The sequence below is a fragment of the Stegostoma tigrinum genome, unplaced genomic scaffold, assembly GCF_030684315.1.
Source record: "Stegostoma tigrinum isolate sSteTig4 unplaced genomic scaffold, sSteTig4.hap1 scaffold_237, whole genome shotgun sequence".
In the NCBI taxonomy this organism is placed as follows: Eukaryota; Metazoa; Chordata; class Chondrichthyes; order Orectolobiformes; family Stegostomatidae; genus Stegostoma; species Stegostoma tigrinum.
In genome coordinates, this window is record NW_026728171.1 from 182360 (window position 1) to 207295 (window position 24936).

At 50.8% G+C, this 24936-nt stretch overlaps 2 protein-coding genes and 1 long non-coding RNA gene across 11 annotated transcripts in view; all 3 read right to left on the bottom strand.

Moving 5' to 3' along the window:
- The window catches only part of LOC132207983 (dystrophin-related protein 2-like), a 147450-nt gene extending 139357 nt beyond the window's left edge, over nt 1-8093 (bottom strand). For 4 of the 9 annotated variants that reach the window (XR_009444072.1, XR_009444074.1, XR_009444073.1 and 1 more), the window contains exons 1-2: nt 7772-8093; nt 6457-6593 (exon numbers count right to left, since the gene is read on the bottom strand). Coding sequence is in view for 1 of the 9 variants with exons in the window: in XM_059643759.1 (XP_059499742.1) it covers nt 6457-6593; nt 7772-8074 (440 nt within the window). In the remaining 8 variants the exon portion in view is untranslated. The remainder of the gene's footprint in view (nt 1-6456; nt 6594-7771) is intronic. The other 5 variants (XR_009444076.1, XR_009444077.1, XR_009444075.1 and 2 more) reach the window with 4 other exon arrangements.
- An 11994-nt stretch (nt 8094-20087) lies between these two features.
- On the bottom strand, nt 20088-21583 carry LOC132207984 (complement C3 alpha chain-like). Its single transcript, XM_059643761.1, has 2 exons — nt 21420-21583; nt 20088-20317 (listed from the first exon to the last, which is right to left on the bottom strand). The coding sequence occupies exons 1-2, from the start codon at nt 21423-21425 to the stop codon at nt 20096-20098; spliced, it is 228 nt and encodes a 75-aa protein (XP_059499744.1). The 5' UTR covers nt 21426-21583; the 3' UTR covers nt 20088-20095.
- Nucleotides 21584-21653: 70 nt separating this feature from the next.
- Nucleotides 21654-24936, bottom strand: part of LOC132207986 (uncharacterized) — a 36923-nt gene continuing 33640 nt past the window's right edge. Inside the window, exons 2-3 of the long non-coding RNA XR_009444089.1 lie at nt 24246-24315; nt 21654-21795 (exon numbers count right to left, since the gene is read on the bottom strand). This is a non-coding gene — a long non-coding RNA (uncharacterized LOC132207986). The remainder of the gene's footprint in view (nt 21796-24245; nt 24316-24936) is intronic.

Sequence of the window (24936 nt, forward strand, 5' to 3'; positions counted from 1 at the left end):
AATGACAAACAGCAGTGGTCTCACAACAAATCCTTGAGACACACCACTAGTAATCAGACTCCAGGCTGAATATTCTCCATCAACCAGCACTCGTTGCCTTCTTACCGAAAGCCAGTTTCTAATCCAAATGGCTAAATCTCCCTCAATCCTGTGCCTCTGTATTTTCTCCAATAGCCTACCACGGGGAAACTTATCAAAGGCTTTACTGAAGTCCATGTACACCACGCCAACTGCCCGACCGTCATCCACATGTTTGGTCACCTTCTCAAAAAATTCAATGAAGTTTCTGAGACACGACCTGCCCTTGACGTATCCATGTTGACTATCTCCAATCACATTGTTACTTGCTAGATGATTATAAATCCTATCTCTTATAATCCTTTCCAAAATTTTTCCTCCAACACACCCAAGGCTCACAGGTCTATAATTGCCTGGGTCATTCCTACTACCCCTCTTGAACAAGGGCACAACATTTGCAATCCTCCACTCCTCTGGTACGAAACCTGTAGACAATGAGGACTCCAAGATCAAGGCCAAAGGCTCCACCACCTCCTCCCTCGCTTCCCAGGCAATCCTCGGAAAAATCCCATCAGGCCCAGGGGTTTTATCTACCTTCACACCTTGTCGAATTGATAACACTTCCTCCTTACTAACCTTAACCCTTTCAATTCTAGTGCCTCTAACTCAGTCACCTCCTCTACAATATTCTCCTGTCCCTCAGTGAAAACAGATGAGAAATATTCATTTAGCACCTCTCCAATCTCCACAGCGTCCACACACAACTTCCCACTTCTGTCTTGGACTGGCCCTATGCCTACCCCAGACATCCTCTTATTCCTCACATACCTATCGAAAGCTTTCGGGTTCTCCTTTATTTACCTGCCAATGTCTGCTCATGCACCCTCCTTGCTCTTCTTAACTCTCTCTTTAAATCCTTCCCAGCTAATCTGTAGCTCTCCATCACCTCATCTGAACCATCTGGTCTCATCATCACATCAGCCTCCCTCTTCTGCTTAACTAGAGATACAAGTTTTTTTTAGTTAACCACAGTTCCCTTAGCTTATCGCTTCCTCCCTGCCTGACAGGGACGTGCCTATCAAGAACACGCAATATCTGTTCCTTAAACCAGCTCCACAATTCAATTGTCCCCATCCCCTGCATTTTGCTAACCCATTCTATGCCTCCTAAGTCTTGACTCATCACCTTATAAGGGAGGAATGGAGAAGCCGATAGTGAAGAGGACGATCAGAGGTTACAGCAGAACATAGATAGACTGGAGAGTTGGGAAGATAAATGGCAGATGGAGTTCAATCCAGGCAAACGCGAGGTGATGCATTTTGGAAGATCACATTCAAGGACAAACTATACAGTAAATGGGGAAAATTGATGAACAGAGAGATCTGGGCGTTCAGGTCCATTGTTCCCTGAAGGTGACAATACAGGTCAATAGCGTGGTCAAGGCGGCATATGGCATTGGACGGGGTATTGAGTACAAGAGTTGGCAGGTCATGTTGCAGTTGTATCGGACTTTGGTTCGGCCACATTTACAGTACTGTGTCCATTACCAAAAGGACGTGAACGCTTTGGACAGGGTACAGAGGAGGTTCACCAGGATGTTGCCTGGTAAGGAGGGTGCTAGCTACAAAGAGAGGTTGAGTAGATTAGGATTATTTTCATGAGAAAGATGGAGATTGGGGGGGACCTGATTGAGGTCGACAAAATCATGAGGGTATAGACAGGGTGAAGAGCAAAAAGCTTTTGCCACCCAGAGCGGAGGACTCAATTACTAGGGGTCATGAGTTTAAAGTGAGAGGAGGAAAATTTAGGGGAGATATGCATGGAAAGTTCTTTACAGAGAGGTTGGTGGGCACCTGGAACGCATTGCCAGTGGAGGTGGGCGACGCAGACACATTAGCATCTTTTAAGATATATTTGGACAGGTACACGGACGGGCAGGGAGCAAATGGACACAGAACGTGAGCAAACAGGTGAGAGGTTAGACAGAGGATCTTGATCGGCGCAGGCTTGGAGGGCAAAAGGGCCTGTTCGTGTGCTGAAATTTGCTTTGTTGTTTTGACTGACTGGAGGGAAGGAGGAATGGATCGCTGGAGGGAGGGAGGGAGGGAGGGAGGAATGGATGGATGAATGGACGGGGCAAGGAGCAGGAGGACGGGGTGGGGGGGGTGGGGGAAGGAGAAGGAGGACGGGGGTGGGGAAGGAGGAGGAGGACGGGGGAGGAGAGAGAAGGAGGGCGGCGGCCGGGCGGGGGGGGGAAGGAGGAGGAGGAGGGCCGGGGTCGGGGGGGAAGGAGGAGGAGGAGGACCGGGGAGGGGGGGGGGAGGAGGAGGAGGAGGACCGGGGGGTGGGGGGAGGAGGAGGAGGACCGGGGAGGGGGGGGGAAGGAGAAGGACGACGGTGGAGGGGGGAAGGAGGAGGACGACGGTGGGGGGGGGGGAAGGAGGAGGACGACGGTGGTGGGGGGAAGGAGGAGGACGACGGTGGGGGAGGGAGAAGGAGGAGGACGACGGTGGCGGGGGGGGAAGGAGGAGGACGACGGGGGAAGAAGGAGAAGTAGGACGGGGGGGAAGGGGAAGGAGAAGGACGACGGTCGGGAAGGGGAAGGAGAAGGAGGACGGTGGGGAAGGGGAAGGAGAAGGAGGACGGTGGGGAAGGAGGAGGAGGAGCGGGGAGTGGGGGGGGAGGAGTTGAACACAGCAGACATCCTGACATCAGCTTCCCTGGCCTCTGATGCTGCATGTCCTGCTGTGTTCATGCTCACGAACACCTCGTTACCTCCCATTCTCCTTCGTTTGTGTTTTCTTGCTCTTCCTCCCTCCCTCTGATTCTCACCCCCTCTCTCACCTCTGCTGGCCCTAATTTCACTCCCTTGTCATGCTCCTTTATTTCCATCTTTCTGTTCCTTTTCTCTCTCCCACCACAAATTCACTCTCTCTCACTCTGGCTTTATGAACAGGGGGAGAGAGTACAAGAGGAAAGGAAACCAAAGCACACAGCGCCTTCGGCTGAGAGGGAAATTAAGAACTGCCAGAGATTTTCCAAACCGTGACACAGGAGTTGCCTCTCTCCCTCTCTCTCGACAGTCTCTGTCACTGCCTCACCCAACCCCACACCCATTCGCGTCCCATGGTGACTCTCCACAAACCCACCTCCGGGTAGAAATGCAAACACAAGTTGCTGGAAATGCTCAGCATCTGTGAAGAAAAAGTACCGAGGTAGCATTTTGGGTGCGATGACCCTTTCTCTCCGAGCTCCGGCTAGAAATGCTCCAGCCTCTGGGACAGGGTCCCCTTGTAGTCGGAGAGCTGCGGGTCGATCTCGGCTGTTCGCTTGGCGCAGGGCATCAAGAGCTCCCCTCAGCCCCAGGAAGGGATATGTTCACCCCCTAACCTTATACTGACAGTGGTTGTGTTCTTCCCTCATCCCCGGGAGCCCCTCTTGCCTTCTCACCTGGTCGTCGGAGTGCTATTTGGCTACGGAGGGCGGTGCGATAAAGAGCCCACTTCCCACAGCCGCGGGGGAAGGGGGCATCCCTTCACTCCTCAACCTCCTCCCATCTCATCTTGTGGCAGTGGCTGTTCGGCTGCAGAAAGCAGCGCTGCCCATGACCCCAAACCTCCCGACAACACCCCTCTCCGAACCCAACCCCCACCACGACCCTTTTGCAGTAGCTGTAGGCCACTCAGTCACAGGGCTGTGCGATAGTGACTCTCCCCATGTCCCCTCGCTTCCAGGACGGCTCTCCTCCAACGCCTACCCCATCCCATCCCGCTCCTTCCCTTTACCTTGTAGTCGGAGAGCTGTAGGCAGTTCTGCTACGGAAACCCGCGCAGGGCTGTATAATAGACACCCTCCCAATGTCCCCAGCCTTCCCCTCACCCGGGGAGGGGTATTCTCACCCCCAAAACATACATTCCCAACCCCTCGCTTTGTGATAGGAGCGGCGCAGGGTGTGAAACAGGGATCGTGCTCATGTCCCCAGTCCTCCCTTCACCCCAAACCCCGCTGTGACCTTGCAGTCGGAGATTGTTGTCGGCTGCTCAGCCACGGAAGGCGTCGCGTAACGCGGCCAGGTACTCGGGGAGCGCAGGCTCGGTGCCAGGCAGCTGTTCAGGCAGGTAGCTGTGCCCAGGAGCCGGGCAAAGAGGCCTTCTCCCACCTCAGATCCCCGCTCCTGGCAAAGGCGGCGCAAGGCCGAGCCAATGAGCAGCGAGCGCTCCAGCAGCCCGGATGCCTGCTCCTAGCCCGGTGGTCATGCTGGAGGCCGCTGGAGAACAGGGGGTTGTAGGGGTCCAGGAGCGTGGTGCGATGATCCCCGCTGCCGAAACCCTGGGTCCTCAGCCCCTCCCGGGAAAAGGGATCCAGACAGCGGACTCGTCGCCGAGGGAGAGGGGGAAAAAGGCGTGAGTAGGAACAGGAGAGGAAGGGGATTGACTGCGAGGGAGAAAGAGACAGAGTGTGTGTGAGAGAGAGAGGGGATTAGAAATGCAGTCTGATTGTGGATGGGTTGGGTTTAAACTGAGATTTTTAAACTTTGTTCGAACGAAACCCAGAACGCTGCCTGCTGAGCGAGTGGAGAGGCTCGGACAGAGAGGAAGAGAGACACAGGGAAAGATAGGGGGGCGGGGGAGAGGGGGCAGAGAGAGGTCACAGGGAGAGACGGAGAGACAGGGGAGAGAGAACGGCAGAAGCACACACAGAGGGAGGCAGAGACAAGAGGAGAGACAGAGGGGCGCACACACACACAGACCAAAGAGACAGAGAAGTGCACAGCGAAGTGGCAGAGACAAGACGACAGAGAGAGAGATACAGAGACATAGAGTGAGGCACACACAGAGAGATGGAGGGACAGAGATTGTGTGTGTGGGGCAGGGGGTGGGTTTGGAGAAAATGGGAGAGAGAGAGAAAGAGGCAGAGTCGTAGAGTTGTACAGCAGTGAAACAGACCCTTCAGTCCAACTACTCCATGCCGACCGGGGGGCCGGGGCCCGTGGGCGGGACAGGGCTGCGGGGGGCCGGGGCCCGTGGGCGGGACAGGGCTGCGGGGGGCCGGGGCCCGTGGGCGGGACAGGGCTGCGGGGGGCCGGGGCCCGTGGGCGGGACAGGGCCGCGGGGGGCCGTCCCTCTGAGGGGGACAGGGCTGCGGGGGCGGGTCAGGACTGCGGGGGAAAATCGCCGTGAGCGGGTCAGGACTGCGGGGGCAAATCGCCGTGAGCGGGCCAGTGCTGCGGGGGCAGGTCCCCGTGAGCAGGACTGTACTGCGGGGGCCGGTCCCCCTGAGCGGGATAGGGCTGCAGGGGGCCCGTCCCCGTGAGCAGGACAGGGCTGCAGGGGGCAAATCGCAGTGAGCGGGACAGGGCTGCGGGGGCCGGTTGCCGCCAGCGGGAGAGGGCTGCGGAGGCAAATCGCCGTGAGTGGGAGAGGGCTGCGGGGGCCGGTCCCTGTGAGCGTCTCAGAAATGCAGGGGCAAGTTGATCCGGTGAATTCAAGTATGAAATTACACGAAAGACAGCAATGAATTTAAAGCATCAAGAGGAAAGAGATTTGGAATCCAGCATTCGTTCATGGGGATGGAGCAGCGCTTGGAATATTGCCTTCAGTTCTGGTCGCTTCATTACAGGGAGGATGTGGAAGCTTTAGAGAGGGTGCAGAGGAGATTTAGCAGGATGCTGCATGGAATGGACGGCAGGTCTTATGAGGAAGGGTTGAGGGGGCGAGGACTTTTTTCATTGGAGCAAAGAAGAATGAGAGGTGACTTGATAGAGGTATACAAGATGATGAGAGGCATAGCTGGAGTGGATAGTCAGAGATTTTTTCCCAGAGCAGAAATGACTATCACGAGGGGGAGAAATTTTAAGGTGACTGGAGGAAGGAACAGGGGAGATGTCAGACCTAAGTTCTTTACACAGAGAGTGGCGGGTGTGTGGAATGCGCTGCTGGCAGTGGTAATGGAGTCAGATACATTTAGAGGCTTTTAAGCGACTCTTGGATAGGCACATGAAGGACAGTAAAATGAAGGGTATGCAGGGTAGTTTGATCTTAATGGGATAATAGGACGGCACAACATCGTGGGCCGAAGGGCCTGTACTGTTCTTTGTTCTATGTTCAGCCAAAGGTTCTTTTCAGGAGAGAGTAATTGATTGTAGTTTTTAAAGACAGAACTGGAGGACAGAGAAAGATATCAAGGAAGGTTGCACGTTAGTGACAGTATCAACAAGTCCTCAGCAAATGTACTCTCTGAGGAACTACACTGTTTTGAAGGCGAGAGGACCAATGATATCAGTTAAGCCCCCCTTGTTTTTGTATTGTGTACTTCTGACATATGCGCAAATGGACAACCTCACTCTCCTGCAAAGCTGCAGAATGAATAATGCTGCAATATTTGTCAACTCCCAAATGGGCATTGATACATTAGTAAATCGCACATCAATAAACTTACGTCTCAAGGTTCTCGCCTTCTAGAACTGTTTGTACTGGTAAATAACCCAAGCGAGGATGTTTGGCAAAGTATTTCTTTGATCTGAACTTATTTTTCAGCACCTTGCTAAAATCACGCACATCTTCACCTGATGTTGTCTAAAAATGTAAAATAAATCAAATTCAGTTAAGAATTAATAATGAACCAATCTACTCAACTCACTCTATAATCCATGCTATCGCTGCTAAATGTCTTTGAGGATGTAAAATTAAAGAGTCTGCAATTCTGAGGGATAAAGTCGCTATCTTTCTGTAAGATTATGATAAAGGTTAGATATGTCTGAATGTGAGTTTCGAACAATTAAGCTTGAGTTTCATAGAGTCATACAGCATGAAAAAAGATCCTTTGGTCCAACCAGTCTATGCTGATCACAATCCCAAACTCAACTAGTTCCACCTGCCTGTGCTTGGCCGATATCTCTCCAAACATTTCTATCATCTTTCTATCTTCTAGCTACAACATCACCTGAACAGAATTCTCCATCTTGTGGTCAAATACTAAAACTATACAATTAAGTAATTTCAAATGATTCACATTAGTGGCCTTTCTGGTTGAATTGCTAATTATTTTAACAACAGTGCATTTTTTGTCCAATTATGCCATGTATAATTACTGATCCAAAATTCATCTCATTGGGTTTCATTTTTTTGGTTTTTTGTATTGAGTCAAAGATGAGATCAATACAGGGGGGGAGAAGGGCGCGGGACGAGGGGGGGAGAAGGGCGCGGGACGAGGGGGGGAGAAGGGCGCGGCACGAGGGGGGGAGAAGGGCGCCGCACGAGGGGGGGAGAAGGGCGCCGCACGAGGGGGGGAGAAGGGAGCAGGACGAGGGGGGGAGAAGGGAGCAGGACGAGGGGGGGGGGGAGGGAGCAGGACGGGGGGGGGAAGGGAGCAGGACGAGGCGGGGGGGAAGGAGCAGGACGAGGTGGGGGCGTAAGGAGGAAGGGAAATGAACACAGCAGACACGCTGACATCACCTCGACACCCAGAATATTCAGACCCTAGATAAGCGTTTCTCCCTGCGACTCCTGAAACAGACACTCGCAGCCATGCGCCGGCACCTCCACACACTGCAATCCAGCCTGCCCCAGCTCAGAGCCTCCTCTCCCAGACCTGCAAAGGACCCCTGCTGTTTTTTATCCGCCGCAGGTTCCACAGACTGAACACCCAGTTCCACTCAGCTTTACTGGACACCAAAAATCGTAAGTACAACCAACTCACGGGCCCCTGCCACCCACAAGAGGATTCCTGCGCCTCCCAAATCCCGAGTCTGTACCTGCCCCGCCGCCATTGACCATGAAGACACGGCCGGAGACCCCACCGATGACGTCACATCCGCCTCCGCCGGCGACACCACTTCCGGAACCGCTGCTGCACTCACCACCTCCACTTCCAGGTACAACACCTCACACACCACCCTCACCGCAGCTGCTGCCGCCTCCCCCGATACACCAACCGCCGACGGAACCCCGCCCACGGCCGACGGAACCCCGCCCACGGCCGACGACCTCATCGCTCCGCCCACAGCCTCCACAGCCAGCAACCCCAGAGGAGACAGCCACACTGAGCCCTGCCACATGTTCACCGTCTCCCCAGACCTCCCACTGACTGAGGACGAACGGTCAGTCCTCAGTAGGGGGCTCACCTTTGTCCCCGTACAACCACAAATCAACCAATACCAGTCACGATTGGACATAGAGCAGTTTTTCCGCCATCTTCGCATCCACGCCTACTTCTTCAACTGGGAGCCTAAAACTCCCTCCACTGACGCCTTCACCCTCTTCCAACACAAGTCCTCCTCCTGGACACCACCCCCAGGCCTCCTAACCTCCCTCGACCTCTTCATCTCCAACTGCCGTCGAGACATTAACCGCCTCAATCTCTTCACCCCTCTCACCCACTCCAACATCTCCCCTGAAGAACGGGCAGCCCTCCGCTCCAACCCCAACCTCACCATCAAACCCGCAGACAACGGTGGCGTAGTGGTAGTATGGCGCACTGACCTCTACATCGACGAGGCCGGACGCCAACGCTCCGACACCACCTCCTACTGCCCCCTCGCTCATGACCCCACACCCGAGCACCAAACCATCATCTCCAATACCATTCATGACCTCATCACCTCTGGGGACCTCCCACCCACAGCCTCCAACCTCATTGTTCCCCAACCCCGCATGGCCCGTTTCTATCTCCTTCCCAAAATCCACAAACCTGCCTGCCCTGGTCGACCCATCGTCTCAGCCTGTTCCTGCCCCACCGAACTCATCTCCACCTATCTGGACTCCATTTTCTCCCCTTTGGTCCAGGAACTCCCTACCTACGTCCGTGACACCACCCACGCCCTCCACCTCCTCCAGGATGTCAAATTCCCTGGCCCCCAACACCTCATCTTCACCATGGACGTCCAGTCCCTATACACCTGCATTCTGCATGCAGATGGCCTCCAGGCCCTCCGCTTCTTCCTGTCCCGCAGGCCCGACCAGTCCCCATCCCCCGACACCCTCATCGGCCTAGCCGAACTCGTCCTCACCCTCAACAACTTCTCTTTTGACTCCTCCCACTTCCTACAGACTAAGGGGGTGGCCATGGGCAGCCGCATGGGCCCCAGCTATGCCTGCCTCTTTGTAGGTTACGTGGAACAGTCCCTCTTCCGCACCTACACAGGACCCAAACCCCACCTCTTCCTCCGGTACACTGATGACTGTATCGGCGCCGCCTCTTGCTCCCCAGAGGAGCTCGAACAGTTCATCCACTTCACCAACACCTTCCACCCCAACCTTCAGTTCACCTGGGCCATCTCCAGCACATCCCTCACCTTCCTGGACCTCTCAGTCTCCATCTCAGGCAACCAGCTTGTAACTGATGTCCATTTCAAGCCCACCGACTCCCACAGCTACCTAGAATACACCTCCTCCCACCCACCCTCCTGCAAAAATTCCATCCCATATTCCCAATTCCTCCGCCTCCGCCGCATCTGCTCCCACAATAAGACATTCCACTCCCGCACATCCCAGATGTCCAAGTTCTTCAAGGAGCGCAACTTTCCCCCCACAGTGATCGAGAACGCCCGTGACCGCGTCTCCCGTATTTCCCGCAACACATCCCTCACACCCCGCCCCCGCCACAACCGCCCAAAGAGGATACCCCTCGTTCTCACACACCACCCCACCAACCTCCGGATACAACGCATCATCCTCCAACACTTCCGCCATCTACAATCCGACCCCGCCACCCAAGACATTTTTCCATCCCCACCCCTGTCTGCCTTCCGGAGAGACCACTCTCTCCATGACTCCCTTGTTCGCTCCACACTGCCCTCCAACCCCACCACACCCGGCACCTTCCCCTGCAACCGCAGGAAATGCTACACTTGCCCCCACACCACCTCCCTCACCCCTATCCCAGGCCCCAAGATGACATTCCACATTAAGCAGAGGTTCACCTGCACATCTGCCAATGTGGTATACTGCATCCACTGTACCCGGTGTGGCTTCCTCTACATTGGGGAAACCAAGCGGAGGCTTGGGGACCGCTTTGCAGAACACCTCCGCTCAGTTCGCAACAAACAACTGCACCTCCCAGTCGCAAACCATTTCCACTCCCCCTCCCATTCTTTAGATGACATGTCCATCATGGGCCTCCTGCAGTGCCACAATGATACCAGCCACCCGAAGGTTGCAGGAACAGCAACTCATATTCCGCCTGGGAACCCTGCAGCCTAATGGTATCAATGCGGACTTCACCAGTTTCAAAATCTCCCCTTCCCCCACCGCATCCCTAAACCAGCCCAGTTCTTCCCCTCCCCCCACTGCACCACACAACCAGCCCAGCTCTTCCCCTCCACCCACTGCATCCCAAAACCAGTCCAACCTGTCTCTGCCTCCCGAACCTGTTCTTCCTCTCACCCATCCCTTCCTCCCACCCCAAGCCGCACCCCCATCTATCTACTAACCTTATCCCACCTCCTTGACCTGTCCGTCTTCCCGGGACTGACCTATCCCCTCCCTACCTCCCAACCTATACTCTCTCCACCTATCTTCTTTTCTCTCCATCTTCGGTCCGCCTCCCCCTCTCTCCCTATTTATTCCAGAACCCTCACCCCGTCCCCCTCTCTGATGAAGGGTCTAGGCCCGAAACGTCAGCTTTTGTGCTCCTGAGATGCTGCTTGGTCTGCTGTGTTCATCCAGCCTCACATTTTATTATCTTGGATTCTCCAGCATCTGCAGTTCCCATCATCTCTGACATCAGCTTCCCTGAGCCTCTGATGCTGCTTGTCCTGCTGTGTTCATCCACATCAACACCTTGTTACCCCCCATTCTCCTTTGTTTGTGTTTTCTTGCTCTTCCTCCCTCCCTCTGATTCTCTCCCCCTCTCTCACCTCTGCTGGCTCTAATTTCACTCCCTTGTCATGTTCCCTTATTTCCATCTTTCTGTCCCTTCTCTCTCTCTCTCCGCCCACAAACTCACTCTGGCTTTATTCACAGGGGGAGAGAGTACAAGAGCAAAGGAAACCAAAGCACGCAGCGCCTTCGGCTGAGAGAGAAATGAAGAAATGCCGGAGATTTTCCAAACCCTGACGCAGGGGTTGCCTCTCTCTCTCTCGACAGTCTCTGTGACTGCCCCATCAAACCCCACACCCATTCCCGTCCCATGGTGTCTCTCCACAAACCCACCTCCGGGTGGAAATGCAAACACAAGTTGCTGGAAATGCTCAGCATCTGTGAAGAAAAAGTCCCGAGGTAGCGTTTTGGGTGCGATGACCCTTTCCCTCAGAGCTCCAGCTAGAAATGCTCCAGCCTCTGAGACAGGGTCCCCTTGAGGTCGGAGAGCTGCGGCTCCATCTTGGCTGTTCGCTTGGCGCAGGGCATCAGGAGCTCCCCTCAGCCCCAGGAAGGGGTATGATCACCCCCTAACCTTATACTGACAGTGGTTGTGTCCTTCCCTCATCCCCGGGAGCCCCTCCTGTCTTCTCACCTTGTCGCCGGGGTGCTATTCGACTACGGAGGGCTGTGCGATAAAGATCCTACTTCCCACAGCGGCAGGGGGAGGTGGCATCCCTTCGCTCCTAAAACACCCCCTCCCATCCAATCTTGTGGCGATGGCTGTTCGGCTGCAGAAAGCGGCGCTGCCCGTGACCCCAAACCTCCCTACAACACCCCTCTCCTAATCCGACACTTTTGCAGTAGCTGTAGGCCACTCAGTCACTGGGCTGTACAATAGTGACTCTCCCCATGTCCAATCACTTCCAGGACGGCAATCCTCCAACCCCGACCCCATCCCATCCGCCTCCTTCCCTTTACCATGTAGTACGAGAGCTGCAGGCTGGTCGGCTCCGGAAACCCGCGCAAGGCTGGATAATAGACACCCTCCCAATGTCCCCAGCCTTCCCCTCACCCGGGGAGGGGAATTCTCACCCCAAAACATCCATTCCCAACCCCTCGCTTTGGGATAGGAGCGGCGCAGGATGTGAAACAGGGACCGTGCTCATGTCCCCAACCCTCCCTTCACCCCAAACCACCACCCCCAGCTTACCTTGCAGTAGGAGATAGTTGTCGGCTGCTCAGCTACGGAAGGCGTCGCGGACCTGCGGCCGGGTGCTCGGGGAGCGCGGGCTCAGTGCCAGGCAGCTGTGCTCAGGCGCCGGGCGAAGAGGCCTTCTCCCCCCTCGGATCCCCGCTCCCGGCACAGGGCCGAGCCACTGAGCAGCGAGCGCTCCAGCAGCCCGGATGCCTGCTCCCAGCCCGGTGGTCATGCTGGAGGCCGCTGGAGAACAGGAGGTTGTAGGGGTACGGGAGCGTGGTGCGATGATCCCCGTTGCCGAACAGCTGGGTCCTCAGAACCCTCCCGGGAAAAGGGATCCAGACAGCGGACTCGTCGCCGAGGGAGGGGGGGGAAGGCGTGAGTCGGAACAGGAGAGGAAGGGGATTGACTGAGAGGGAGAAAGAGACAGACTCTCTGTGTGTGTGTGTGTGTGTGTGTGTGTGAGTGAGAGAGAGAGGGGATTAGAAATGCAGTCTGATTGCGGATGGGTTGGGTTTAAATAGAGATTTTTAAACTTCGTTCAAAAAACTCACAACGCTCCCTGCTGAGCGGGTGGAGAGGCTCGGATAGAGAGGAAGAGAGAGACAGAGGGGCGGGGGAGAGGGGACAGAGAGAGGTTCACAGGGAGAGACGGAGAGACAAGGAGACAGGGGAGACAGAACGGCAGGAGCACACACAGACGGAGCCAGATACAAGACGAGAGATAGAGAGGGGCGCACACAGAGACCAAAGAGACAGAGTGAAAGCGGAGAGAGGAGAGAGACAGAAGTGCACAGCGAGGTGGCAGAGACAAGACGACAGAGAGAGACAGAGACATAGAGTGAGGCACACACAGAGAGATGGAGAGACAGAGATTGTGTGTGTGTGGCGGGGGGTGGGTTTGGAGAAAATGGGAGAGAGAGAGACAGAGTCGTCGAGTTGTACAGCAGGCAAACAGACTCTTCAGTCCAACTCCTCCAGGCCGACCAGATACCGTAACTGACTAGTTCTGTTTGCCAGCCTGTAGCCCATATCCCTCCAGCCCCTTCCTATTCATGTGTCCCTGCAGGTGACTTCTAAATACTGTGAGTATAACAGCCTCTGTCACTCCTCTGGCAGTTCATGCCACACACAGACTACACTCGGGAGAACACGTTGGCGCCAAATCCATCTCCCATCCTCTGAGAAAAGGAACCGGAAATGACATCACCAACCCAAGGAAACCGGAACACTTAAAGAGAAGGCGGGACCTAACTCCGGATGCTCACTGATGATTTTACCTGGAATGGTGCCGAAACGTCTGCAAACTAACCTTCCAGCTCAGTGAGCAATCTTACATCCAGAACCTCAACCCTGAGCTACAAATCTTCTCAAAACTCGATAATGCTTTGCCACTTGATTAACAGATGCATCCTATTTTTTGAAAAAAATAAACTTTTTTTGCTGGATGTATGACTGACTGACCAGTGTTTATTGTCCTTCCTTAACTGAGCCTTGGGAGCTCTGCAGACCAATGGTATCAACGTGGATTTCACAAGCTCCAAAATCTCCCCTTCCACCACTGCATCCCAAAACCAGCCCAGCTCGTCCCCTAATCTGTTCTTCCTCTTACCGATTCCCTTCCTCCCAGCTCAAGCCAAACCCCCATTCCCTACCGACTAACCTCTTCCCGCCCCCTTGACCTGTCCGTCCTCCCCAGACTGACCTATCCCCTCCCTACCTCCACACCCACACTCACCTCTACTGGCTTCATGTCCGCCCCTTTTACTTAAGACCAGAAGACATCGGAGTGGAAGTAGGGCCATTCGGCCCATCAAGTCCACTCCACCATTTAAATCATGGCTCAGGGGCATTTCAACTCCACTTCCCTGAACTCTCCCCGTTGCCCTTGATTCCTCGTGAGATCAAGAATTTGTCAATCTCTGCCTTGAAGGCATCCAACGTCCTGGCCCCGACTGCACTCCGTGGCAATGATTTCCACAAGCCCGCCACTCTCTGGCTTTACAAATGTCATCTCATTTCCATTTGAAATTTACCCCCTCTAATTTTAAGGCTGTGCCCATGGGTCCTCGTCTCTCGGCCTCACGGAAACAACTTCCTAGCGTCCACCCCTTCCAAGGCAGACATTATGTTGTAAGTTTCTATTAGATCTCCCCTCAACCTTCTAAACTCTGATGAGTACAATCCCAGGATCCTTAGCCGTTCATCGTATGTCAAACCTACCACTTCAGGGATATTCCGTGTGAATCTCCGCTGGACACGCTCCAGGGCTAGTATGTCCTTTCTGAGCTGTGGGGCTCAAAATTGGACACGGTATTCTAAATGGAGCTTAACTAGAGCTTTATAAAGCCTCAGAAGCACATCGCTGCTTTTATATTCCAACCCTCTTGCGATAAAGGACAACATTACATTCACTTTCTTAATTACGGACTCTACCTGCAAGTTAACCTTTAGAGAATCCTGGACCAACACTTCTAGATTCCTTTGTACTTGAGCTTTACGAATTTTCTCACCATTTAGAAAATAGTCCATGCCTGTATTCTTCTTACCAAAGTGCAAAACCCCACATTTACTCACATTGAATTTCATCAGTCATTTCCTGGACCACTCTCCTAAACTGTCTAACTCTTTCTGCCGCCCCTCCACCTCCTCAGTACTACCTGCCTGTCCACCTATCTTCGTATCATCGGAAAACTTCGCCAGAATGACCCCAGTCCCTTCATCCAGATCATCAATACGTAAGGTGAACAGCTGCGGCCCCGACACCGAAACCTGCGACACCAATCGTCACTGGTTGCCATTCCGAAAAACAGCCTTTTATCCCAACTCTCTGCCTTCTATCAGACAGCCAATCCTCAATCCAAGCCAGTAGCTCATCTCAAACACCATGGGCCCTCACCTTGCTCAGCAGCCTCCTGTGAGACACTTATGAAAGGCCTTTTGGAAGTCTAGATAGACAACATTTACTGGGTTTCCCCGGTCTAACATACTTGTTACCTCTTCAAATAATTCTAACAGGTTTGGCAGGCACGACCTCCCCTTACTAAATCCATGCTGACTTGTTCTAATCTGACCCTGCACTTCCAGGAATTTCAAAATCTCATCCTTGACAATGATTCAAGAATTTTATCAACTACCGAGGTCAGGTTAATTGGCCTGTAATTTTCCATCTTTTGCCTTGATCCTTTCTGAAACAAGGGGGTTACAACAGCAATTTTCTAATCATCTGGGACTTTTGAAAGATCACATCCAAAGCCTCTGCTATTTCCTCAGCCACCTTCCTCAGAACTCTACAATGCAGCCCATCGGGGCCAGGAGATTTAGCAATTTTTAGACTTTTTAGCTTTTCCAGCACTTGCTCTTTTCTAATGCCTACCATACTCAACTTTGCCCCCTGACTCTCCCTAATTGTTGGCATACTACTCATGTCTTCCACTGTGAAGACTGACACAAAGTACTTATTAAGTCCTTCAGCTACTTCCTTATCTCCCATCACTAGCCTTCCAGCATCAATTTGGAGCGGCCCAGTGTCTACTTTTGCCTCATGTTTGTTTCTTATGTATTGAAAGAAGCTTTCACTGTGATTTCTAATATGACTAGCTAGCCTTCCTTCATATTTGCTCCTCTCCTTCCTTATTGCTCGTCTGTCTCCTCTGCACCTATCTTCCCCTCTGTCCATCTTCAATCTGCCTTCCCCCTCTCCCTGAAAATTTATGTTCAGGGAGATCTGGGTGTTCAGGTCCATTGTTCCATGAAGTTGGCAATGCAGGTCAACAGAGTGGTTAAGAAGGCATATGGTGTGCTTTCCTTCATCGGACGGGGTATCGAGTACAAGTGTTGGCAGGTCATTTTGCAGTTGTATAAGACTTTGGTTCGGCCACACTTGGAGTACTCCGTCCAGTTCTGGCCGCCTCATTACCAAAAGAATGTGGATGCTTTGGAGAGGGTACAGAGGAGGTTAACCAGGATGTTGCCTGGTATGGAGGGTGCTAGCTATGAAGAGAGGTTGAGTAGATTCGGATTATTTTCATGAGAAAGACGGAGATTGAGGGGGGAACCTGATTGAGGGCTACAAAATCATGAGGGATACAGACAAGGTGGATAGCAAGAAGCTTTTTCCCCCAGAGTTATTGACTCAATTACAAGGGGTCATGAGTTCAAACCGAGAGGAGGAAAGTTTCAAGGAGATATGCAAGGGAAGTTCCTGAGGAAGAGGGTGGTGGGTGCCTGGAATGCGTTGCCAGCAGAGCTTGAAGACGCAGACACGATAGGGTCTTTTGAGATGTACCTGGACAGGTACATGGATGGGCAGGGAGCAAAGACCCTGACAGAATAGACGACAGGTTTAGACAGAGGATCTCGATTGGCGTAGGATTCGAGGGTCGAAGGGCCTGTTCCTGGGCTGTAATTTTCTTTGTTCTTGGATCAGATAAGAAGGAAAAGGGAGGTGTATAACAGTTATCAAGGGAATAAATCAACAGAGTCCCTGTAGACACACTAATGTCAACCAGGCCAACATCCCCAGCACTGAGGCACTGACCATCCTCGATCAGCCACAATGGGCTGGACACTTCATCTGTATGACTGACACGAGACTCCCCGCATGTTCTAATCCCAGCTTCAAAACAGCAGGCGAGACCCAGATGTGCAGAGGAAGCACTCAGTGATAAACTCAAGGCCTCAACGGTGAAGTGCAACATTCCTGCAGACACCGAGAATCACCGGCCGAAGACGGTCCGACGCCTGAGGAGCACCTGGGAAGGCATCAACACCTCGAGGCTTGATTTGGAAGCAGCGGAAGCCATGCAGCTACATCAACAACCCCCTCACCCCTTCCCAAGACCGCCTTCTGCCCCAAGTGCAACAGAGCCTACGGTAGCTGCATCGGTCTGGACAGCCACCCGGAGATTCAGCCTGAGAGTGGGAGACTGTCATCCGCGAGAAACCACCATGATGATGATGTATGGTGTGCAGGGGGATCTTGTCATAGCAATTAAGAGAACAAATAGAGGGCAACAGAACGCTGGTGACCAGGATTAGGATCAGGGAGAATCTCAAAATCTTCTACAAGTGTCTCAGAGCGAAAGAGAAAATCCAGGGAAAACCAGGTCTCATGAGGGATGAAGAGGCAAATGTATGGTTTGAACTGGACAGCAATTGTCAGGTGTTAAACAAGAAATTCACATCACCTTTTACATGTGAGAAGGAGCATTACGGCACACAATTCCTGAGCAGAATTAACAGAGACTGGGGACATGTAAGGTGATCCGGTGAATTTAAAATCAGAAGAATTACCTGGAGAACAAGTAACATAGTTCCGCTTATCAAAATGCATGACAAACATAAAGCAGAGTATTACAGTCTGGAGAGTATCACATCAGTAGATAGGAAAATATTGGAGAATATTCTGAACGGCAGGCTTAATTTCCTTGGAAAGAAGCGGGGTTTGATCAGCAACGGTCAGCATAGCTTTGTCAGAGGGAGGTCATGCCTCACAAACCTAGATGATCCTTTCAAAGAGGTGACGGAGTGTGTAGATGGGAATTGATGCAGTGAAAACAGATTTCAGCAAAGACTTGGACAGGGTCTCACATGGGAGCCTGGCAAAGAAGGTAAAAGCTCGTGGGGTCCAGGAAAATACAGCAAGTTCAATCCAAAGTTATACATTGGTCAAATGGGCAGGTCAGTGGTAGATGGAGTGTTAACACTGATAAGTGTATGGTAATGCAATTTGGAAGAACTAACATGGCAAGGAATCTTTCAATGGATGCCAGGACACCAGGAAGGTCAGAGCAATGGTGTTATCTTGGGGTGCTTGTGCACAGATTGCTGAACATGGCATGGCAGCTTAAAGGGACAGTTAGGAAAGCAAATGGCTGAAGAGCTGTGCAGGAGTTTGGTTAGGCCCCAGCTGAAGGACTGAGTGCAGTTCTGCTCTCGCTTTAAATTGAAGGGTGAAAGAATAGCTTTAAATTGAGGGGTGAAAGACATAGGACAGATGTCAGAGGTGGTTTCTTTACTCAGAGAGTAGTCAGGGAATGGAACGCTTTGCCTGCAACGGTAGTAGATTCGCCAACTTTCGGTACATTTAAGTCGTCATTGGATAAGCATATGGACGTACATGGAATAGTGTAGGTCAGATGGGCTTCAGATCGGTATGACGGGTCGGCACAACATCGAGGGCCGAACGGCCTGTACTGCGCTGTAATGTTCTATGTTCTAATGGTCTCTTCATTATCGAAAAGAGGTGATTGCATTTGAGCATGTGTGGAGGACATTCATCAGGATGTTCTGAGGGGGTGAAGCATTTTAACTCGATGGAGAGTCTGGATAAGTTTGAGATCACAAGAACTGTCAATGCTGGAGTCTGAGATAACACAGCGTGGAGCTGGAGGAACACTGCAGGCCAGGCAGCATCACTGTTTTATCTGGATAAGGTTGGCTTGTTTTCTTCCGAAGAGAGAAGGTTGAAGAAGGTCCTGAAAAAATGGTCTGCATTCTGATAGGTCTAGGCGAGGGAAGCAGAATGACCATTCATGGGGTGGGAGGTCGGGGGGCCAGGGGGAAGGAATTTCAGGAAAGAAAAGACACCCAGAAGGTGCTGGGTGTTTGGAATTCATTGTCTGGGACTTTAGTTGAGGTGGTGGATAATCTTTTCACATTAAAGAAAAAGGGTTGGTACAGCACTTAAAATGAAATAACATTCAAGGCAACGGGCCTATTGCTAAAACATGAGCCGAATGTGAACTTAGTGTGGCTTCAGTGGTTACAGACACAATGGAATGAAGTGCTTGTCCAATTCACACGGATGATCCCTGGAATGGTAGGCTTAACCTATGATGAATGGCTAAGGATCCTGGGATTGTACTCACTACAGTTTTGAAGGTTGAGGGGAGAACTAATAAAAACTTCCAAGATAATGTATGGTTTAGAAGAGGTGGACGCTAGGAGGTTGTTTCCGTTAGGAGGGGAGACGAGGACCCGTGGGCACAGACTTAAAATTCGAGGGGGTCAATTTAAAACTGAAATCAGACGACATTTCTTCAGGCAGAAAGTGGTGGGCTTGTGGAATTCATTGCCGCAGAGTGCAGTGGAGGCCGGGATGTTGGACGCCTTCAAGGCAGAGATCGACAAATTCTTGATCTCAAAAGGAATCAAGGGCTACGCGGAGAGTGCAGGGAAGTGGTGTTGAAATGCCCATCAGCCATGATTTAAATGGCGGAGTGGACTTGATGGGCCGAATGGCCTTACCTCCACTCCTATGTCTCATGGCCTGATGGTCTAATTCTGAAGTATTCTCTTATTCTATGATTCTGGAGCAGGGGACAGTGAGTGGACAGCACAGGACAGTTCACCTAACTTCTCCTTTACCAATCTTCTATCTGCCTCCCCACTTCTCCCTATTTTTTTCAGAATCCCCTTCTCCCCCAACCATATTTGAAGAAGGGTGTCGACCCGAAACGTCAGCTTTCTTGCTTCTCTGATGCTGCTCGGCCCGCTGTGTTCATCCAGTTCTACTCCTTGTTCTCTCAGATTCTCCAGAATTGGCAAGTTCCTACTATCTCTCGAGGAAACTGACTTGTTTTTGCACCCAAACTGTGGTGAGAATGTGGAACGCACCGACTGTGTGGGTGGTAGAGGCAGAAACCATGATAACACTTAACAAGTTTTTGATTGGTCATTTGCGATACCAAGGCATACAAGGCTCTGGGTCGAGTGCTGGGAAATGTGATTAGAATAGTAAGGGACTTGCATCTTGTGAGGGCACATACAATTTGCTGAAGGGTCTGTTCCATTGCCACGGCACTCTATTATGCTGTCCCTCAATGATCCTATGACAAGTAAGTGAAGGTTTGCAGAAAGAGATAGTTTTCAAGGACAATGCCTGAAGGAAAACTGATGCACAGGCAAAGTGCATGTAAGAATTTAACCAAGGATTAACACCATTCAAGAACTGGAATTTGTGCCAATGCACCAAACCTGCAGATGAAAATGCAGTGTCCAGTTTGATTGCAAACAGCAACAACCACCAGTTAGTAACATGATCAATGGAAATATCTGAATGCCTGTTGTTGTGATCTCAAGCATTTACCTGCGTCGAGTGAAATCCACCACCATAGTTCTGTTGCATCGTTAGCCACCTCACAATCGGTGTTGCATAGTCAAAATCATTCCTTGACAATGCTTGAAGCAAGGCATAAGCAGTGGTTTCCACAGTCATCGCAAAAGCCCGTGCTGCTTCAATTAGATACGGCTTCTCGTCCTCCAACAATGGAGGCTTTCCAGTTACCAACATCACAATCTGTCATTTGAGAAAAGGATTAGCTGAGAATAAAGTTGACATCATATAGATTTTTGTTTGCATTTCAACAACACAACAATGGTTTTGCTGGTCAAGATCCAGCATTATCTCACCACTGATGTCTATAACATTCTCCATACTTCCCGCTCAGTGATGGGTCCTTTTGTTTGGGAAAAATAGGCACCTTCGAATGCAAATGAATCAAGATGAGCTTTAGTTTCTCATCAGGCTACATGGAGTTACTACAAGATGTTATGAGCAAAAGGTGAAGGAGCAGATGAAACGATTCATAGCATCAGTCTGGATGATCTTCTTGCGCTCATCCTGAGGAGGCATCACAGATCTCAACTTACACGCAATTCAAATTATTTCACGCAATGACAAGACTGAATGTTCTGGATACTGTAAATGCCATGGCACCTGGCAGCATCCCACAAACTGTATTGGAACAATGTGCCCCAACGTCACCACACCAACAGTAAATGTTTTCCAGTACATTTTTAAACACTTGCAACACTCACATTTCAGAGAAAGATGACCTATCACGCAATCGGCAGACAAATTGTCCTGACCAATTCTGACCTCAATGTATTCTCAATCATCAGCAAAGTAATGCAACATCTGGATGACAGTGCTGTCAAATAGTTGCACACTGAGGCTCAGTTCACTTTTCGTCATGCCACACTTCTCGCAACCTCATTCAGGATTTACCACAAATATGATCAGAGATCCTGAGCTTGAAAAGGAAGGAAACTGCAATCTGTCATTTCCACCAAGGCAACTTCTGATTGAATGTGGTGTTCAGCAGAGTTATAGGAAGTTGAGTCAGTGGCATTCACTGGATACCTGCACTGGTTGAAGTCATGTCTTCACTTGAACCAAAGTGGAGACATGAATGTTCATTGAATATTGTCCAGGTGTCCAGCAGAATTCATGACTTTTCCAACAGTGAAGTCAACGATGAGAAAATACAGTGAGACTTGGACAATTATCAGGCTTGGCCTGACAAAGGATAAGTAACATTTGCACCATACAAGTGCTAAGCAGCAATCAGCTCCAACAAGAGAGAATATGACCATATCACAAAATTCCATGTCCTTACCATCATCCTTACATTTTTTTTAAATGTGCAAGTGTTATCCAAGCCATGCAAGGCTATGGGCCAGGTGTTGGAAATGAGGTTAGAACAATTCAGTGCTTGTCTTTGACTGTCACAGAATCCGTGAGCTTCAGAATTTATTTCTCCTGTACTGTAGACCACTGAGGTGCTTGGCTATCCACTTCATCAAGGTTAACACTGATCTAAAACCATACTGGAACGGTTATATAATCAGCAGTAGCCAGGTCCGTTGTACAAACCGCCCTGCTGTGGGACAGGGTCAGGTAAATCCAAGTGAGTGATCGTGGTTGGAGACTCATTCGTTGGGGGCATAGTTTCTGTAGCCACATTTGAGATACCAGGGCTGTGTGTTGCCTCCCTGGTGCCAAGGTCAAGGAAATCTCTGAGTGGTTGCAACAAATTCTTAACGGGGAGGGTGAGCAGCCAGAGGCCATTCTGCACATTGGTACCAATGACGTAGGTAGAAAGAGGGATGTGATCCTCCGGACTGTGTACAAGGAGTTAGCAAAGAGGCTGAAAGGCAGGACCTAGAGGGTAATAATTTATGGGTTGCCACGAGTGCCACATGTTAGTGAGTTAAGTCAGAGAAAGATAGGTGAGAGATGAATGCATTGGTTAAGGAGCTGGTACTGGGGGCAGGCTTTCAGGTTCATGGATAATTGCGACCGCTTCTTGGGCAAGGGGTGACCTGTCTAAGAGGGATGGGTTGCACCTAAACTGAACGGGAACAAATACCCTCACAGGGAGGTTTGCTAGTGCTACTTGGGAGGATTTAAAGACTGGCAGGCAGCTGGGAACCAGAGCAGCAGGTCAGCAAGTAGATGAATTGATGGCAGGTACATGCTGGGACCAATAAATCAGAAAAGAATGGCAGTCATGGTACATGAACATGATGGCACGAACAAGCTGAAATATGTTTATTTCACTGCCAGGAGTATTACAGGTAAGGCAGATGAGCTTAGAGCCTGGATCAGTACATGGGACTCTGATGTTGAGGCCATTACAGAGGCTTGGTTGAGACAGAGACAGGACTGGCTGCTCAATGTTCCAGGGTTTCATTGCTTCAGACAAGATAGAGGGGAAGATAAAAGGAGGAGGTGCACTCCTAACCTGTGGGAAATGTTACATCTGCACCTCGAAAGGACATTCTGGAGGGCTTGCCCACTGAGGCAACAGAGGTAGCATTGAAAAATAAGATAGACACAATCACTCTGATCAGATTAAACTAATAGCCTGCTCCCCTGTTGCCACTGACACACTGAGGAACAAATATGTAGGCAGCTTTTGAAACGATGCAATAACTCAGAGTTGTCACAGTCAGTGAATTTAACCTCCCCGGTATTGACTGGGACTCCCTTACAACAAGAGTTTAAATGAGGCTGAATTTGTTAAGACTATCCAAGAGAGTTTCTTGACACAGTGTGTGGATAGAAGATGGGCCATACTGGACTTTGTCCTGGTCAGGTAACTGGTGAGAAGGGTGGGAAAGCATTTTGGAAATAGTGATCACAACTCCTTCAATTTTAAGATTGCTATGAAGAAGGATAAGTCAGGACCTTGGGGGAAGAGTAAATTATATCAATTTTAGGTAGGAGCTGGGGTGTGTTAATTGGGAGGAGCTGTCACATTTGCCATATGGGAATTGTTTAAAGGCCTGCTTATGAGTTTAGGATCAGGAAGGAGGAAGGACAAGGATGGCAAGGTAAAAGACCCTTGGATAATTGGGGAGGTTGTGAAGTTCGTCAAAAGGGAAAAACAAAAATATGTCAGGTTTACGAAGCTAAAATCGAACAGGGCCGACATAAAGAAAGCAGAAAAAGAAAGGCTATGAAATGACCTTGGCAAGGAGGGTTGAAGGAAATCCCAAGGCATTCTGTGCATACATCTAAAACAAGGGGATAAATAGCAAGAAGGTACGACCATTCAGGATAAAGGAGGGAACTTGTGTTTGGAAGCAGAGGATGTGGGCAAGATCCTAAATGAGTACTGTGCATCACTATTCACTCAGGCGAAGGGTATGGAGGATAGTGGGATTTGTGTGGAGCATGCGAAAATGATAACAGCATTTTGAAATCAAGAAAGAGCATTAAGGTGGATAAGTCCTCAGGACCCAGTGGTATCTACTCAAGGTTTCTGAGCGAGGTGAGAGAGGAGATTGTCGGGGCATTCAGCAAGATCTTGGTATCCTTGGTAGCCACTGGAGGGGTACTGGAGGATTAGCAAGTTGCTAAATGTTCTTCTTCTGTTCAAGAAGGGAAATAGGGTCAATCCAGGAAACTCGACTAGCGAGTTTCTCATCGTTCATTGGGAAGCTATTGGAGAGAATTCTTAGGGATTGTATTTATCTGTATTTGGAACAGCATGGCCTAATTAGGGACAGTCAGCATGGCTTTGTGCAGGGCAGGTCACGTCTTACTAACTTGACTGAATTTTTTGAGGAGGTGACGAATGTGATCAATGAAGGTAGAGCAGTGGATATTGTTTTCATGGATTTCAGCAATACTTTCAACAAGGTGCCTCATGGTCGGATCATCCAGAAAATTAAGATGCACCGAGTCCATGGTGGCTTGGATGCTTGGATTCACAACTGGCTTGCCCAGAGAAGACAGAGGCAAGTGGTGGAAAGGTGCTTTTCAGGCTGTAGATCCAGGAGGATTGGTGTTCCGCAGGGATCTGTGCTGGGACCTCTGCCGTTTGTGGTCTATACAAAATGACTGAGGTGAAAATATAGATGGATGGGTTAGCAAGTTTGCAGACAATAGAATGATTGGTAGAATCGTGATGAGTGTAGACGTCATAAAAGGATACAGATCAGTTGCAGAAACGGCAAGTGGATTTTAATCCATTAAATGTGAGATGCTCCACTTTGGGAAATCAACTATAATGGAAAAATATACAGTTAATGGCACCCCTCAGTGCAGAATTGTTAAGGTGGGGATGCAGGTGCACTCAATCTGTTCATTGAGAACTGTCGATGTGATATCACCTCAATTTCTCTGTTCCCCGCACCAAACCCAACCTACGTCCTGCCCAACTGACTGCCCTCCACGCACTCATATCTCACCCTGACTTTGTTATTAAGCCTGCCGATAAGGTGCTGCTGCTGTGGTCTGGTGAGCTGAAGTCTACCTTGCAGAGGCTGAGCGCCAGCTCTCAGATACTTCCTCCAACTTCTCCTGGACCATGACCGCACCGGGCCATTGTATCTACTACAGTAACTGATCTTGGTCTATCCGGTGATCTTCCCCCTCTGTTTCCAAGCTGAAAGGCCACAGCTCCCCACAGGTTGCTCCTACGCCCCCTAAAAATCCACAAATGAGAGTGTCCTGGCAGATCCATTGTTTCAGCCTGTTCCTGCCCCACAGAACTCATCTCTTCCGACCTTGACTCAATCTTCTGTCCCCTGGTCCAAGCCCTGCCCACGTACATCCAGAAATACTCTGACATCTTATGCAGGTTTAAAAACATCAGTTTGCCGGTTCCAGCTGCGTTCTCTTTA